The 16,856-nt window shown below is 61.2% G+C and overlaps 2 protein-coding genes across 8 annotated transcripts; one reads left to right on the forward strand and one right to left on the reverse strand.

The window, feature by feature from the left end:
* The first annotated feature begins 1,348 nt into the window (after positions 1 to 1,348).
* On the forward strand, positions 1,349 to 9,605 carry CDK10 (cyclin dependent kinase 10). 7 transcript variants are annotated; one of them, XM_059903545.1, is made up of 14 exons: positions 1,392 to 1,483; positions 3,468 to 3,571; positions 3,701 to 3,773; positions 4,421 to 4,492; positions 5,348 to 5,450; positions 5,590 to 5,671; positions 5,773 to 5,840; positions 6,703 to 6,755; positions 6,924 to 6,993; positions 7,616 to 7,675; positions 8,063 to 8,186; positions 8,264 to 8,403; positions 8,642 to 8,694; positions 8,896 to 9,605. In XM_059903545.1, the coding sequence occupies exons 4-14, from the start codon at positions 4,474 to 4,476 to the stop codon at positions 9,000 to 9,002; spliced, it is 879 nt and encodes a 292-aa protein (XP_059759528.1). In that variant the 5' UTR covers positions 1,392 to 1,483; positions 3,468 to 3,571; positions 3,701 to 3,773; positions 4,421 to 4,473; the 3' UTR covers positions 9,003 to 9,605. The 7 variants fall into 7 exon arrangements, with proteins under 7 accessions (XP_059759525.1, XP_059759526.1, XP_059759531.1 ...); XM_059903546.1 differs by having other exon boundaries at positions 1,428 to 1,445; XM_059903544.1 differs by lacking the exon at positions 1,392 to 1,483 and adding an exon at positions 1,532 to 1,971.
* Positions 9,606 to 9,611: 6 nt separating this feature from the next.
* SPATA2L (spermatogenesis associated 2 like) lies at positions 9,612 to 16,809 on the reverse strand. Its single transcript, XM_059903540.1, has 3 exons — positions 13,851 to 16,809; positions 13,323 to 13,626; positions 9,612 to 11,453 (listed from the first exon to the last, which is right to left on the reverse strand). Exons 2-3 carry the CDS (start codon positions 13,623 to 13,625, stop codon positions 10,539 to 10,541), a joined length of 1,218 nt encoding a protein of 405 aa, XP_059759523.1. The 5' UTR covers position 13,626; positions 13,851 to 16,809; the 3' UTR covers positions 9,612 to 10,538.
* Between the last annotated feature and the right edge of the window lie 47 nt (positions 16,810 to 16,856).

Raw genomic sequence — 16,856 nt, forward strand, 5'->3', positions numbered from 1 at the left:
CCTAGCCTCAGCTGTCCCTCCTCACCAGCAGCCCTTGGGTCAGAGGCCCCTCTCCTCCGGGGTGGCTGGAGAGAGTGCCCTGCCCGTCCAAGCGCGTACGTTTAGTCTGATGACAGTGCACGTCAGCTTCCTTCGTTCCTGGAACGCTCAGCAGGCCGTCCACGTGGTCTGTCTCTGTCTATTGATGAGGGTCATATTCCTTAGTAGTAAACAGTACAAGTGACTTCCAATCCATGAGTTTTGGTATAACCCAAGAAAAAAGAAATCTCATATTGACATTGTTTACTAACATATTATCAACATCCTTATTTGTATTTATTTAGTATGTTTATTTATGCATCCTGACTTCCACGACTAAATATTTATACAGAAAAATCAAGCCCATACAAAGGTGAATTTGAACCCATTGGGTCAGCATGCCTCTCCTTCTCTATAAAGTTTCTAGTAGCTGTTGCATTTCTATTATTTGACCTAGAAATTGCCCTCCTCCTACCCCTGCCCTGAGCATCTCAAACAAATAATCCAAAAACTGTACTTACCATGGCATTAATTCTAATCTCATTATTGGCCGTGAGCTTAGCTTATCAGAATTCTAAAAACCAGAATGAACTGAATGTGGTAATTAGGTTAAATTAAATCATTTTGACTCATGATTATTTAATTGCATAATTATCAAACGCCCTGAACTTACATTCGCATCATTTTAGCATTTACAGTACAGTCCCCGTGACAGGAGAAGCTGCACCCCTCCTCCTACACGGGCCACTCACTGCCCTGCCTCGTTTTTCTCCTTAGCACGCCGTCTGCCTTACTTACTTGTTGACCGCCTCCATTTAGAATGTAAGGTCCGCCAGGGCAGAGCCTGACAGGGCCGAGCACGTAGTGGGTGCTCAACACGGATGTGTTGGGTGACCCTTCGGTCCCACAGTCCCTCCGTCGCCGCGTCCTGTCAGTTCTTTCCACAGCTCTCGGACGCGCCCTCTGCTCTCGGTCCTCACCGGCCCTGCCCGAGCCTCCTCCCTCCCTGGCTCCAGGTCAGCCCTCCAGTGCTCCGAGGGAGAGCTCTACAGCGCAACTCCCGCGGCCCCGCGGCCCCGCGGCCCCCGCAGCCGCCCCCCAGCCCACTGCAGCCCCCCGGACTTCGGCCTCCTCCTCCGGCGGCCGGTACTCAGCGCCCCAGCGCGGTCACGTGCCCGCACTTAAAAGTAAAGCTAGAACCTTGCTAGTCCGAGTGCCTCGCAGGAGTTGAGGTCCTCGTGGGTGGGGTGGGGTCTTCGGGAGGTTTCCTTGGTAACCGTTGTTGAGGAGGGGACGCCCCGGAAGTAGGCCGTGCGCTTGCTCCGAGGAACACCCGTCTGCGCCTGCGCACACGGGAAGTGGGGACGCTGAGCTCGGCATGGGGGAGCCGGAGCCGGAGCCGGAACAGATCCGTCTGAAGTGTATCCGTAAGGAAGGCTTCTTCACGGTGCCTCCAGAGCACAGGGTGCGACGAGGGGCTGCTCGGGGTAGTTGTGTCCTCGCCGGCGGCAGGGCGGAGCCGAAACGCACTGGGGCCCTCAGTGTCGCGCTGAAGCGCCAGGTCTCCGGCACGAGCGGGAAACGACAGTCCCAGAGCTCCTCGCGACAGGCGCGGAAGCCGGCGGCGGCCGTCCGGGACTCCGGTCCCGGCCGGTGCGCAGACCCCGGGGCGTGTCACGCCCGCGCGAGGGAAGGGCCGGCTCTCTGGCCGCCGGCCGCCTCGGCCAAAGCGCGCTCCAGCGCGGGCGTTTCTTAGTTTTGCGCCGGGGACGGGCGCCTCGTGTCGGGAGACAGTAGCCATGGGAAGAGTTGGAGGCGTGTCTCCCACCGGGCTGTGGGTGCACCGGGCGCGGGGCCCCACCTGTGACCTGGCAGCTTCGTTTGTGCCTTACTCCGTGTGGGGCCTCGGCGTGTGTAACTGTCACTTAGTCGTCTCGGGGACCCTTTGTAGAGGTGAGGAGGGTGAAGCTTAGGGGCGTTGGGTGGTTTCTCCAAGGTAGACGGCTAGTGCAGGGGTAGGTGTGAACCCTGGCGGCGGATTGTTTTAACCACTTGCTGGTGCTCTGAGAGGCCGCCTCAGTGTCCAGTAAGGATCCCAACAGACTGGCTGAGTGAGCGCAGGACCCCCCTTGAGCCGTCCGCTGCCGTCGTTCATCACCGAGACTCGCAGCAGCTGCTCTCGGTGGGGAGTTAAGACATACCCGGACGAGGACAGTGCAGGATAGTAGGTGCTGCGAGACGAAGTGTTGGGATTTTTCAGAGAAAGAATGTTTTCAGCTGGGGGCCAGGAAGCAGTTTTGAGAAGCGGTAGCATTTCTCCTGGGCGGGGAAGTGTGACTGCGTTTTGGACACGCAGAGATGAGGAGGGTTCTTGCCAGGCCTGGGGAGCAGCAGGGGCAAAGTCCCGCGAAGTACAGAGTGTACGGGAAGCGCCAGGGGTGCAGCCGAGAGGGAGAGAGGACACTTAGGTCGAGCTGAAACCGTGGAAGGGCTTCAGTACAGGCCAGGTGACTCTGACTTCGTTCCCCAGGATGGAGGGCAAGGTAAATAGAGGCAGGGAGTCCAGAGAAGGGCTGTTAGAACTTGAACCTTGCCGCACGTGCTTCTCCGACCCAAGGGGAGGTGCTCATTCAGTCTGTTACAGCTGAAGGTGTATTAGGGTACAGGCTCTCTGCTAGAACATGGAGACCCCAAAATACAGTGGCTTAAGTACAGGACTTTATTTCTGGCTCCCCTAACGTCTCACAGGTGGGCCAGGCACTCAGGTTGTCTCTTTGCTCCACCTGTGCCCCACCCAAATCCCAGCCTGCCTCAAGGGGCAGGAAGGAGTGAGCGGCAAGCAGCCTCCTTTGATCAGAAAGTTGCGCTTGTCCCTTCTGCTCACATCCCATTGGCCAGGATTTAGTCACATGGTCACACCCAGCTGCAAGGGAGGCTGGGAACTATGGCCACCAGCTGGGTGGCTATGTGCCCCTGGGCCGTGTTTCATAACTCAAAGGAGGAAGAAACATGTGGATGATTGAGACAGTTTTTGCCGCAGAAGTGTTTCCACTGTGCTTGGTAGATGTTTCGTGAAGTTCTTCAAGCTTTTTCCACGTCCAGAGCTTGCTTGCTTCTTTATTTATTTATTGATGGCCTCGCCCTGCAGCTTGTGGGATGTCAGTTCCCCCGGTCAGGGATTGAATCCAGGCCCTCGGCACTGAGAGTGCGGAGTTCTAACCACTGGGCGGCCGGAGAAAACCCCAGAGCGTCATGTAGAGGGGTGCTGCGCAGTGGACTTTCTGTGATGGTGGAAATGCTCTGTTTTCTGATTCGTCCAGGACGGTCACCATAAGCTGCATGGGGCCATCGAGCACTTCACATGGCTTGTGCAGCTGAAGAATTGGACTTTGAGTTTCATTTTAGTTAATTTTAACCAAATGTGGCTGGTGGTTCCTCTTTTTGGGCAGCACACATCGGGACCGTGGAATTGAAAGGGAGTGGTTAGACCGTCTTTGATCTCACATTCAAAGTGGCCAGCATCATCACCCCATTTTCTCACCTACAAACCCAGGTGTGTGGTCACCTTTCTGTTTGGTGAGCAGAACATGAGCTGGCTTTTTGGTACAAATTGAGTGTCCATATCCATCTCTGGTTCCATTAGCTGCCAGATCCCCTCACTGCCAGCACCTCTCTCTTTCAGCTGGGACGGTGCCGCAGCGTGAAGGAGTTTGAGAAGCTGAACCGCATTGGGGAAGGCACCTACGGCATTGTGTGTGAGTGGCCATGGTGGGAGGCCTGGGGGCCCAGGGACTGTCCCAGCAGCAGCAGCTGTGGCAGGGCTGGAAGGAGGGGACAGGTGACCTCTAATCCCTGGTGTAATTGCCATAGATTTCACACCACTCCTGAATAAACGCAAGCATCGGATTGCTAATGTGCGCCCGTGAGTAGAGGTAGCTATTACAGCCATAAAGTACACACCTCAGAAAGCGGCCAGAGCTGCATCCACAGCAGCTGGGGCATTGGTGTGCGTCAGACTGCTGCGGGTTTGGAAGATGCGCAATTCAGCACAGTGCTTTGGGGAGCCAGCTTTGACAAAATAAGAGTTCCTTTTTCAAGAAAAGCTACCTTATTTGCTATTAGAACATAGTAACCACAGAGCACAAAGCATGATCTGCATACCAGCTCTAAGAAGGAAAACTTACAGGGAGCTTCTCACAACCAGGGGCCCTGTACCAGCTCAAGCCAGAGGACGCCCCAGGGAGCACATCTCACAGGGTCGGGTTCTGCTTGCAAGGAGTGTGGACGGGCTGTCACAGGGTACCCAGCAGTCAAGGGGGAAGAGAAAGGGAGCCCCCGTGGGGCAGGAGGCCACAAGGTGGGGTCGGGCTTGGATCCTATCCTGGAGGAGTTTCCATTCCAGATAGGGCCCGGGATACCCAAACGGATGAGATTGTCGCCCTGAAGAAAGTGCGGATGGACAAGGAGAAGGACGGTGAGCGCGGAGGGGCCGCGGACTGCTCTGAGCTCGTGTGGGAGGGGGAGGAAGATGCGAGTTGCCTGAGGCCCCCCCCCAAGTCGCGCCTGCTTTCCCAAGGGTGTCTGCATGATGGTCAAAGGAGGCTAATCTCTGGGGGCTGCAGCCTGGCCCCTCCCACACACTCTAGGCCTCTGCCCCCACCAAGCCCTGTGCAGTTCATCCCCTTCACCCTCCCATTGGGCGACTCTGCCTCATCTTCTGTCTCAGCTCAGCGTCACCCCTCCACAGGGCTTTCCCACCCAAGAATGAGCCGGCAGCCCCTGTGTGCTCCACATCCCCCTGCCGACAGCCCCTTGGCTGCCTGTGCAGGCGGGGCTGTGCTGGGCTCACTGGGGGCCACCTGCCATGCACAGGGGTCAGTAGAGTGCTGCTTGCATTTGATGAAGGAGGGAAGGGTTAAAGGTGCTGGTTAGGATGGCCTTGCTTCTCCCTGAGGTAGCAGGCAGAGCCCTGACAGCGGCGGGCATGGGGGTCCCTGAGAGCTGATGTGGACTGGGGTTGGGGGCTCACTGAGGTAGCTGGCTGTCAGGGGTCCCTGTCTGCAGGGCTGGGCATCACAGAGGCTGTCAGGGGTCCCTGTCTGCAGGGCTGGGTGTCACAGAGGCTGTGAGGGGTCCCTGTCTGCAGGGGGGGGTCACAGAGGCTGTGAGGGGTCCCTGTCTGCAGGGCTGGGCGTCACTGAGGCTGTCAGGGGGTCCTGACTGCAGGGGGGGGCTCGCTGAGGCCGGGCTGGGCTGCAGTGGGGGGGGCTCGCTGAGGCCGGGCTGGGCTGCAGTGGGGGGGGCTCGCTGAGGCCGGGCTGGGTTGCAGGGGTCCCCATCAGCAGCCTTCGAGAGATCACGCTGCTCCTTCGCCTCCGCCATCCGAACATCGTGGAGCTGAAGGAGGTGGTGGTGGGGAACCACCTGGAGAGGTGAGTGGTCTGCTTGCTGCCCCCACGTTGGGTCCTGCCCAGCCCCCTCCCTCTTGCCCTTCCTGCTGCCCCAGGGGGGTCCCTTGGCCCACTTGGGAGGAGGTGGGAGGTGGCCTGCGTTTCCCCCTCTTCTTTTCAGCATCTTCCTGGTGATGGGTTACTGTGAGCAGGACCTGGCTAGCCTTCTGGAGAACATGCCGACACCCTTCTCTGAGGCCCAGGTGTGAGGCTGGGGGCTGTGGTGGCGGGCTTCCCAAGTCCTCGTTCGGCACATTGTGGCGAACGCAGGCTGCCCTGACCCTGCGTCCTGGCCCCCCTGCAGGTCAAGTGCATCGTGCTGCAGGTGCTCCGGGGCCTCCAGTACCTGCACCGGAACTTCATCATCCACAGGTGGGCGGGGCCACGGGCCTGGGTGGGGGCAGGGCCTCAGGAGGCCTTTCTCCAGAGGAGTGCTGGCTTGTGACGTGGGGGAGGTGTGACTGCCAGTACTGACCCAGTGCCAGTCGACGTTGCCCAGTATGCAGGAGAGCAGCAGGCGCAGCCTCAAGGCAGTAGAGGTTCTGTAACTGCTCCTGGGGGTCGGTCCAGGACCAGGTAATACCTGTTTCCTTCTCTGAGGGGCCGATGGTGCGAGCGAGTCGGGCTCTGAGAAGTGCTGCCGTGGAGAGAGCCTTACTGGAAGGCGGGCCAGGAAGGGCAGAGACTGGAGGGGCAGAGGGGAGGGTCCTGCAGGCCCGGGCAGGACCTTGCAGGCAGCAGCTCCGTGTGCCCTCGGTGGCTCGCATGGCCTGGGTGGGGATCAGACACAGCGCTGGAAGTCAGACCTGGGCTCACGGCCTCCTCTGCCAGGTTCTCAGAAAATTACTGAGAGCTCTCTCTGGTGTTCCCAGTTGCCAAATCGCCTTGCACTGCCTGCCGTCCTCATTTTTAAGAAGTGCAGGGACTTCTGTGGCGGTCCAGTGGTTTAGACTTCGCCTTCCAACGCAGGGGGTGCAGGTTCGATCGCTGGTTGGGGAGCTAAGATCCCACATGCCTCGCGGCCAGAAAATCCAAAACATAAAACAGAAGCAATATTGTAAGAAATTCAGTAAAGACTTTAAAAATGGTCCACATAAAAAAAATTAAAAAAAATAGAAGTGCAAACAGGAGGAGACGTATGGGGAAATGTTCTAAGTATCACTGCGACGGTGACAGCAGCCTCTTTACCCCATGCAGCTTCCTGGGAAGCACTGGTGTTCTCTTTCTGTCACAGGGATCTGAAGGTCTCCAACTTGCTCATGACGGATAAGGGCTGCGTGAAGACAGGTGGGTGCAGGTGCTGGCTCTGTGGTGGGGGCCTCCATGAGCGCCACCTTGACGGGGTGGCGGGCCGGTCCCGATAAGCACCCTGCACGCTACAAGCTGGCTGTAGACGTCAGTGGGCAGCCTTCACTGGGTGACACTCTCCCTCCCGTCTGTCTGCCTCTGTCACAGCGGATTTCGGCCTGGCCCGGGCCTATGGCATCCCGGTGAAGCCAATGACCCCCAAGGTGGTCACCCTCTGGTGAGTCCCTGGGGACCATGGGAAGTGGGGGGGTCATGCTGAAGCTGCACAAGGACCTTGGAGGTTTTTAAGCTGTGGGGCTGCACACACTCGGAGGCTGGGTGTGGATGGCTCCTGAGGCAGAGCAGGGCTGTCACCGGGAAGGACCTGCCCCGTCCAGATGGGGCGCCGCTCTGCCCTGCGGCAGCCAGACCCCCAGCCTGGCTCTGAGCTGCTCGGAAGGGGCGGTGGCTTCACTGACGGGAGGACAGGAACAGTGTATGTCCTCTGTAATTATTTCTCACTCGACATTTTGAAGAAGAACGGGGTTGTGGTTAAGGGCAGGATGCCTTCTGCCATGTGTCACTCAGCCCCGACCTGTATAGAACGGGCCAGCACAGGACACTGCTGCACGCGGGAGCCGTCCAGTGACAGCAGCTGCTGCCTCGTGTGCTGTCGTGTTTGGCGGGTTTAGTGGAAGGGACAGCCGAGCTGGCCTTCATGCTCCTTCGTCCAGGCCGATTCTGGCTCTCAGGGAGGGTGGCGGCCGGTGGGTGGGCTGGTGCAGAGCCCACAGTGCCTCGCGGAAGCCGGGCCGGAGGAGAGGAACTGCCAGGCCCAAGGTGGGGGCTTCTGTTCGCAGGTACCGAGCCCCTGAACTGCTGCTGGGGACCACCACGCAGACCACCAGCATCGACATGTGGTGAGGGGTGGATGCGCCCAGGGCCTTGGGAAGGGCGGGGTGGTCTTGTGGGAGCTGGCGGGGCAGGAGTGGGGCTGGGGTCTCGCCAGCCTCCCAGCTCCCAGGAAGGTGGGCCTACGCCTGGGGTCCCGAGAGGCAGTGTAAGACGGCTTCGGCGTTCACGGCCCCCATCACTGAGGACCCGCCCTCGTGGCCACTCAGAGAGGCCTGCTGGTGCCAGGTCACATGGCCCGGGGGGAGAACCCAGTGGTCACCTGCCCTTCCCGTCGTTACCTCCTCCCAGCTCTGCCCCCGTCCTCTGACCCCAGCACACGGGGGACGGGTCCCGGCGGAGTGGTGTTCTGCAGAGCCGGAGGAGCTGAGCTGAGGCCCCGTGCTCCTCTGCAGGGCCGTGGGCTGCATCCTGGCCGAGCTGCTGGCCCATAAGCCCCTTCTCCCCGGCACTTCCGAGATCCACCAGGTGGACCTGATCGTACAGCTGCTGGGGACGCCCAGTGAGAACATCTGGCCGGTGAGTGCCGGCCCTGCCCTCCCCTCTCCTGCCCCCTGCCGGCCACCAGCCTGCAGCTGCCACTCCCCCCCCGACAGGGCTTCTCCCAGCTGCCACTGGTCAGCCAGTACAGTCTGAGGAAGCAGCCCTACAACAACCTGAAGCACAAGTTCCCGTGGCTCTCGGAGGCCGGCCTGCGCCTGCTGAACCTTCTCTTCATGTACGACCCCAAGAAAAGGTGCTGACCCGGCCTGCGGGCGGGCAGGGGTGCCGTGACCGAGAGGGCCCCTCCCAGACGGACGTGTGAGGCCTGGGCCTCTGCCCACCCAGGTCATGAAGCCCTTTCTGAGTCTCCTGTGGATTTCTGGGTCCCTGGTCCCTATCTGCCACCCAGCTGTCTGCTGTGTGGGGCGGGTGTGAGGGAGATGGGCCTCGGCCAGGCCCGGGCCCCACGAACGGCAAGGCCTTCTCTCCAGGGCGACGGCCGGCGACTGCCTGGAGAGCTCCTACTTCAAGGAGAAGCCCCTGCGTGAGTCTCCCCCGCCCCCTGGCCGGCGCTTGGCTGGGGGCCCCTGTCCGGGGCCGGGGCCGGTGTCGGGCAGGTGGGCGGTGGGGCCCGAGCAGGCACGGGCTGCTCTTGCCGCAGGAACCGTGTGCAGGGTCAGGAGGGGCGCAGAGGGAGGCGTGGGGGGCCCTTCCCACCTGGCGCTGAGCAGCCCCCTCCCTGCAGCCTGCGAGCCGGAGCTCATGCCCACCTTCCCCCACCACCGCAACAAGCGTGCTGCCCCGGCCACGTCCTCAGGCGCTGAGAGCCAGAGCCGGCGCTGCAAGCCCTGAGGGCGGGGGCCCCTGGGGCCCGGCCTGTCGCTCGGCCAGGACCGACCAGCTGCTCCAGCTGACTGCACCGCTTCCTGCACCTCCTCTGCCCACCGCTGCCCCAGAACGGCAGGGTGGGGACACGGGGGGGATGCCAGTGGGTGCGCCCTGCAGGCCCAGACACCCTGAGGCTGGCCTGCCGGGCGCCACCTGGTGGCTCTGTCGTCTCGTGGCTCTGCCATCTGGTGGCTGGGCTGGGTCCACCTGTTACCAAGCCCTCAGACACTCACTTCCCAGGAGGAAACTTGGCTGGGCCCATCTCAGGAGGTCTCTCTGGCTTGGGACGAGCCGATCCCACATGGTCACTTTTGTCCCCACTTGATCCCCAGGGTCTGCCTGGGAAGGGAGAGGCTACGGTGACCCCCCGCTGGGGCTGCAGGACTCAGTGGGAAGGAGGGGTGGGGGGTGGGGTGCAGCCAGCTTGGTGGACTGGAGTCTGGGCGGCTCTGAGCCCACCAGAGGGACGGCCTTGGGTTGGGGGCTGTGCCCTGTCCCCACTCCCCACTGAGCCCCCTGGGGAGGGGCATGGTTGGGCCTCGGAGAGATAAACGCTTTCCTCACAGACGCAGCTGGATCCAGCGTCCTTTAATGTACTTTGAGGTTGTGATTCGTGTGACAGACAGGTGTGGGGAGGAGGAGCCGCACACAAGACTGGCCCCGCCCCAGGCCCAGGTGGGCAGACCCACCCCCTCCAGCCCTGTGAGCAGGCTGGTGGCTGGCAGCTGGTGCATCTTTACCACTGGACCCAGGTGGGCTCTGGGGTGGGAGCCTTGGAGATCTCCCATCCTGCCTTCCGGAGCCGGACAGCAGGAAGATGTAGCAGGGAAGCTGCTGGGGTACTGATTGCTCAGAAGCCCCCATGCTCCACCCGGAAGTGGGGTGACAGCCTCTCGGGCTCTGTGGCTCCCCATCTCCCGCCTGCTGTTCTCTGGAACTCGTGGGCACTCACTCTGGTTGGAGACTAGATCATTTCTCTTCTGTCCTTTGGTCCAGCTTCCCCACCCAGCTCTGACTGGAGCCCATGGGGCTGGTCTCAGGCCAGCACTCAGCTCATTCAGTGCAGGTCTGTGACACCCATGGGGGGCCAGGTCCTCTTAGCCGGGTCAGCCATGCACCTGGCAGAGCCCCTAGAATGGTCTTAGCAAAGCTCAGGGGCTCTTGAGGTCACCTGAGCCCCCAAGGACACTCCTTTGTGGAGCACCCCCTTGGGCACTTGCAGGGAGCAGGTCAGGAGCTGCGGCACTGGGGCCAGTGGTGGGGCCGGGGAGGGTTGGGAGAGGAGGGGGAGGGTGCTCCCTGGGGGCGGGCCAGCAGCTTTCCCAGGAAGACTGGGCCCCCACCTCTCACGTAGCGGGGCTGAGACGCCATGACCCCTGACCCGCTGCTGTGCTCAGCACCCCTGGGGGGCAGGAGGGGCAGGGTGGCCAGTGGCCCGGGCCTGAGGAGGGATGAGGCCCAGAAAAGCACCGCGGAACATGTCTCCAGAAAGCCCTGGGCCTAGGGCCAGGCGGGCCTAGGGGCATCGTAGAGCAAGGCGTCCACCTGGGCTCGCTGAAGCCACAGGCGCCGCTGGTGGTTTCCGTGCAGGGCGCGCAGCGGGTGGCCCAGGCGGCAGGTAGCCAGGGCGGCACAGTGGGCAGTGTGCAGCTGGCGACACGTGTCACAGCAGAGGGCGGGGAGGGCGCCAGGTCCCAGGCAGCTGTGTGTCTGGTAGCCAGGGGGCTCGGGGACTCGGCGGGGGCTGGCCTGCTCAGGGGTTCCAGGGGCTTGGGGGGCGGCCAGGTCTCCGGGCCGACTGAGCAGCTCTTGGCGCAGTGAGAAGAGGGAGAAGACCTCGGCCTCGGGCTCCTCCTCCGAGGCCGGGCTGCTGGCCTCAGCCTCCCAGGCCCCGCCCCCCACGCCCCACAGTCTGGCGCTCTGCTCCCAGAAGAGAGGCTGGCAGGCTAGCTCCGTGGGCGGTGAGTCGGGGCCTGGCGAGGGTCTCCCGTATAGGCTGGTCTCGTCTGAGCCTTCATCCTCCTGCAGGTCCCGGTACAGGTCCAGCCGGGCCTGGCACCGGGCCGGGGAGCCACGGGGGGGCACAGGTGGTGGCTCTTCTTCACGGGCTAGTCGCTGCTGCAGCCAGGCCACGCAGGAGGCCACGTCCGCGCTGGCCCGCCGCGCCTGCAGCAGCTCCTCGGCCGGCAGCACGCTGGTGCCCAGCTGCGCCAGCACCTCGCCCAGGATCTCACACTCCAGCCGCAGGGCAAAGCAGCCCAGGGCCACCTGCACAAGCTGGCGGGCGGGGGGCGGGGCGGCCACCATGAGGCGGTGGTCGTCCCTGCGCACATAGCCCATCTTCTGGAAGCTCTGGATGAGGAGGTCCTCCGAGAGTGCGCCCTTCAGCACGTGCACGTAGCCCCCTGAGAAAGTCTGCAAGGGAGGGGGCCGGTCGGCGGCAGCCCACCGTCCCGCAGACCTGCCCTGCCCTCGGCTGCACTCCCGGCTGTGGCCTGCTTTGGGGGCCACCATCCTCACCCCAGGGGGCGGCATGGCCTCAAGGCGGTCTGGGATGTGCTGACACTCCCTCCAGAGGAGCTGTTTTAAAAACATACATGCTGGGAGTTCCCTGGTGGTCTAGTGGTTAGGATTCGGCGCTTTCACTGCTGGGGCCTGGGTTCAGTCCCCGGTCGGGGAACTGAGATCCCGCAAGCTGCGCAGCCCAAAACAAAAAAACAGTAGATGCTCAGGGCCACCCCCAGAGACTCTGATCTCACTGGCTGAGGTAGGCCCGGGCATCACAATTTTTTAATCTAACACATTTCACCTGGGTCATAGAACAAACTAAATAAAGAGCCCCTACGTTGAGAAATCTCGCTGCCCTCTGGGTCCCCTCCACCTCCTCTCACCTGTGGGGGTTTGCTACTCTAGTTAGTTTCCTGTGTACCTGCTGAGTGGTCATGCAAACACACAAAGAATACAGGTGCTTATTTGCTCTGAGCAGGTAGCCTCCTGAACGCCTCATTCTGAACTCTGCTTTTCCAGTTTCCGAGAGCTTTCCCTATCACGACAGAGGCCTAGCCATTCACTTCTCCAGCTGTGCAGCTGTCCACCACACGGATGGAACATCTGTAGTTTTTGGAGGCTCCAGGCTGCAAAGGAACTAGAACGGTTCCTAGGATGGTGATCACGTGTCTCTCACGTGTCTACAGTTCCTTGATTCTGGGACCCTGTGAGTGTCCCTTTGCTTACAGCTGATGACAGTACCTCCACAGATGGGGCACTGCTGTGTGTAAGATTGTTCTCAGAGCTGTGCCTTCACCCCTTACAATGGACCTTGAGCTGGACTGTTCTCATGTTTGCTTCATGGAGGAAGGAATGGATTCCAAAAGATTAGGTAACTTGCCCCAAGCTACAGAGCCGGCAGAAGCAGACCCCGTCCAGGTCTGCCCAGTGCTGAAGCCCGTGAGCATCTCAAGATCAGGCCTGTCTGTTCTGCTCTTGGCCCCCCATGGGGCTGCATCCTGCCCTCTGGTCTGAATGGATGAATGAAAGTCCTAGAACCTCAGACCAGCAGGTGTCCCAGTGGAGCAGTGGGCTCCGAGGCTCACCTCACTGAGAGAGGCTGCTGCTGCCATGGCAACCAGTGGAGGCAGCCGCCCACGTGCCCAGTGACATCATTACCTTCCCACTCTTCTGAATTAGCTCAGAGCACAAGGCAGCCTGACCCCTCCTGCCAGCCTGCAGCTCACCTGGAGGGGCCCGGCCGGCCCCGGGCTCAGCTCTACCCAGGCTGGAGGGTGAGCTAGGTTCTTGTTTAGCCCGGCTCCCCTAGGACATGCAGGGGCACCCCCAGCCCCTGCCTACTTCATAGGGGATAACCCATCTCATGTCCTCTTCCACAAATGGGATCAGCCCACACCCTGGAGAGATTAGAGTGACCCTGGAATGCCCAGTCCTTCCCTTGTGCCTGTCCTAGGATTTCTATGGTAACTGGGGCCACAAAGCCACTTTGGGGAGGGCAGTCATGCAAGCTTTAAGGAGCAGGATCCCCCTCGGAAGGCAGGTATCCAAACAGGTGACCTCCACCCACCCCATGTTCTCAGCCCCAGGAGTACGAAGGGGAACCTCGGCCAAGAGATGCTCCAACACGCCCAGGACCCCTCAGCACACTAAGCTCTCTGAAACCCATCAGCCTCTGAGAACACCTGAAATCCTTTATGCCCGACGGTAGCCACCGTCCCGATGGTAGCCAACCCCCAGTAGACTGGGCAGGGGCCCCAACTCGGCCCGGCGCCCTACCTTGATGGTGGTGAACTCTTTCCTCCAAGGCAACAGATACAGGTGCACGGCGGCCAACTCCAGCAGCTCGAAGGCGCGGGCCAGGCCACGCAACGCAGGGGCCAGGTCGGCGCGGCCCCACAGGCCATCGGTGAGTAGTGCCAGCGCGTCATCCTGCAGCGCCCCATGCAGGTCGAAGTCTTCCACCAGGATGTGCCAGAGCACGGCGCGCAGCGATGGGTCCCCGCACACGCCCGCGCGGCCGTGCCTAAGTTCGCGCTCCAGGCACAGACGGTAGTCCTCGGACAGCGAGCTGCTGCCCATGCTTGCGGGCGGGAATAGGGTATATCAGGACCCAGAGGCCCCTCCCTGTCCGCTGCGCGCCTCCAGAGCCCCCGCCTGCATCCACAGGTCCCCCACCAACTGTGCGCCCCTGGTATCTACAGTACCCCCTTCCCTGGAGACGTGCGCCACCTGAGTCTCCCTTCCCGAGCAGAGACCCCCTTGCCCACCAGATCGTGCTGTGGGCCCGGAGGACGACAGCCCTACCTGTCTGTCACCAGCAGTCCCCGAACGCCCGCTGCTCTGTTCGGGCCTCTTCAGCAGCAGCTCGCTTCCGCCGGGGCCGGCTCCGCCCTTCGGCCGTGACGTTAGGGGCGGGGTCTCTTCGGGCACCGCCCCCTCCGCCAACGCGGAGAGGGCGGGGCCTGGTGAGGGCCCGGGAGCACAAACGCGACGCATCTCCACGGCCTGCGGAGCCGAGGACAGGGGAAACACCGTGGACGCTCCCACCGAGGCGGGCGCCGACCTCCCGAGCTGGACCCTCGGGAGCGCCAGGGTGCCGAGGAAGCAGGTACCGTGGCTCTTCGTGCGCCTTCCAGGAGCGGGGCCATCTCCGGGGGGCGGGGCTACCCAACAGGGGCGGGACCCTTCTCGTTGCCTAACGGGGATTGACCAGATACGGGAGGGAGGGAGGGGTCGAGCCGCCCTCTGGCGGGGCCAGCGCTCCAGCTGGAAGCCGGCCGGGCGTTTCAGCGTGACTTAAAACTGCAACCTCAGGGGACTTTCCTGGTGGTCCAGTCGTTTAAGACTCCGCGCTCCCACTGCTGGGGGCGCCGCACCCTCCCTCCTCCCCCCCCAAAAAACAAATCAGCAACCCGGGCCTCTTTGAGGCGGCGTGAAGGCGCCTTTCTGCTTAGGTCAGAGTCGCTTCCAGGCAGCGGATCCGATGTTCTGCTCTGTATCCAACTCTGCTTCTCCGCTCCTGTTCTGAGTGCTGTTTGCGTGGCCCCAGGTGTTCGCTGTTAACTGTTGTGTGCTACTCCAGGGAGCATAGCTCTGTCTCAGTGTGCCACTCGAACCTGGGCAGGTCTTTGCACCGTCCTCCCTTAGAGGAGTAGTCGCATAGACGACCCGTTGAATGAAAGTGACGTTGCGTGGCTTTCCAGGTTAAGTCATAAAACTGCCTTGTTGTCTTGAGACGCTCAATTTTGGGACCTAGCCACAGACTGGGAGGAAAGCAGCTGCATGAAGGGGCCGAATAATGAAGGCTGAATAATGTCCAAAATCCATGGAACCCGGGAATGTGAGCATATTTGGAAATAGGATCTTTGGAGATATAACCAGTTAAGATGAAGTCAGACTGGATTAGGGTGGACCCTAAACCCTGTCAGAATGATGTCTTTGTAAGGAGGAAGGTTACATACTTCGGGAGGAGGCATATGATGGATGCAGAGACTTGCAGCTACAGGCAGAGACTGCAGGAGCCCCCGGAGCTGGACGAGGCAGGAAAGGGTTCTGGTCTAGCACTCTGCTGGGCCACGGCCCTGTGGACGCCTTGACTTCAGACTTCAGGACTTTGAGAGTAAATTTTTGTTGTTTTAAGCTCCCCGGTAGCTAGTTACAGGAAATGAATGCAGGCCTCCCACGGCTGTTCCCACAACCCTGAGGCCCTCACTGATGGCAGACGTGTAGACAAATCTCCAAATGACCCCAACCCCTTGACCTTGGGTCACCCCAACTTGGAAGGTAGCTGACCTAGCTGAAGCTGCAGGTGGGGCAGAGATAAGATGTCCCCACTGAACCCTGCCGAGATGGGAGTTTCACAAGCAAAGCAAATGGCTGTCGCATGTTTAAGCCAGTGAGTGGGCTGGTTTGTTACACAGCAGGGGGGTGGACGCCACACTGCCTCAGCACCAGCTGCGTAGGGGTCCTCCTGTGACCCTGGGCTATAACCGGGAGGAGCAGCTGGGTGGGAGGGTCAGTTAATACCTACCTCGGCCGGGACCGCAGCTCCCTGGACCACCGCCCAGCACGCTGCACACCGTGCGGCTGGGTCCAGTCTCCCAGGCAGCGCCACTCTCCTCATCATCCAGCTGTCTCATCTTCACCAGTTCAGTGCAAGGGAAGATCTGTCTTGTGTTTTAATTTGCATTTCTTGATTTTTAAAATGACTTTAAACACCTCTTCTTATGCTGATGAGCTTTTTAAAGTTCTTCTTCTGAAGACAGCCTGTTCACAGCCTTTGCTATTTTCCTGACTGGGGCTCCTGCCTTTTTCTTGTTGATCTGCAGGATTTTCTGTGTGAAGAATCCATCACTCACCCGTCTTACGGAAGGCTGTAGGCTGGGAGAGGCTGAAGGACTGGCCCAGAGTCAGCAGCAGGAAGGCCGTCTGATCAGCACCTCCAGAGAGCTCCCCAAAGCCAGCAGGAGCGCCCACGGTCAGGCTTCGCTCCACCGTCCACCTGCTCTATGAAAGGGGGCTTAAAATCCCATCCTTGAGACCGCCAAGGCCTGGAGCAGGTGGGTCAGCCTCCCCAGGCTTCATGGCTGGCTGGGCCTTGTGTCCAGGGCTAGGGGGCTTCCTCTGGAGAGGGCAGGGACTCAGGGACTGAGAGCTTTGAGGGCAGGGCAGGGTGAGCAGGCGGGTTGCCCGCCTGTCGTTCCTGGGGTGCTGGTGGGCAGGGGACCCCTGCCCACAAAGGCTCCCGAAAGAGGCAGCTGCCCCCGGAACTCGGGTTGGCCTGCCCTTGGGGTCACGTCCCCGGCCCTCTCTGGCCTCCGGAGTCAACCTGCTGGGCTCGAAGCGAGCTCTGCCACCGGGAGGTGTGGCCTGGAGAAGGCGTTTCCCCTTCCGTGCCTCACTTTCCTCACGAGGTTCCCGCACAGCCTTGGGACACTGCGTGCACAGAACACACAGTCAGGTCCAGCTGAGCCTTCCCCAGAGACCCCCACGCTGCTCCCACACCACTTTCTGCCATGGTGGCAGGTGCTGCCCGAGGCTGGGGCCGGGCCACCTGCATGTGTTCCCCACCTGGAGAGCAACATGACTCCTGGGAACCCTTCGGGAGGAGTGGTCCAGGCTCAGGTCCTGCCCAGTGATGACCTCTGACCCTGCCAACCTGCTAGGCCCCCCAGAGTGTGTCCAGTGCTAGAAGGAGCAGCCCCACGGATCCCACTCCTGGGCAGAGGTCTGGGAGGCGAGCTGGGCTTGGCGATGGCCCCAGGGGCCTCTGGGACTGTCTGGCTCTGGCTGGTTGGCTGGGAGTGGCTG

The sequence above is a fragment of the Balaenoptera ricei genome, chromosome 19 (assembly GCF_028023285.1).
Source record: "Balaenoptera ricei isolate mBalRic1 chromosome 19, mBalRic1.hap2, whole genome shotgun sequence".
Classification (NCBI taxonomy): Eukaryota; Metazoa; Chordata; class Mammalia; order Artiodactyla; family Balaenopteridae; genus Balaenoptera; species Balaenoptera ricei.

Excerpts from the sequence above, each read along its gene's own strand:
- SPATA2L (XM_059903540.1), bottom strand. The coding sequence starts at position 13,625 with ATGGGCAGCAGCTCGCTGTCCGAGGACTACCGTCTGTGCCTGGAGCGC. Across the intron at positions 11,454-13,322 it reads AAGAGTTCACCACCATCAAG|ACTTTCTCAGGGGGCTACGT; the intron begins GTAGGGCGCCGG and ends CCTCCCTTGCAG.
- CDK10 (XM_059903542.1), top strand. The coding sequence starts at position 1,397 with ATGGGGGAGCCGGAGCCGGAGCCGGAACAGATCCGTCTGAAGTGTATC. Across the intron at positions 5,451-5,589 it reads GTGGGGAACCACCTGGAGAG|CATCTTCCTGGTGATGGGTT; the intron begins GTGAGTGGTCTG and ends TCTTCTTTTCAG. Across the intron at positions 6,994-7,615 it reads CCCAAGGTGGTCACCCTCTG|GTACCGAGCCCCTGAACTGC; the intron begins GTGAGTCCCTGG and ends TTCTGTTCGCAG.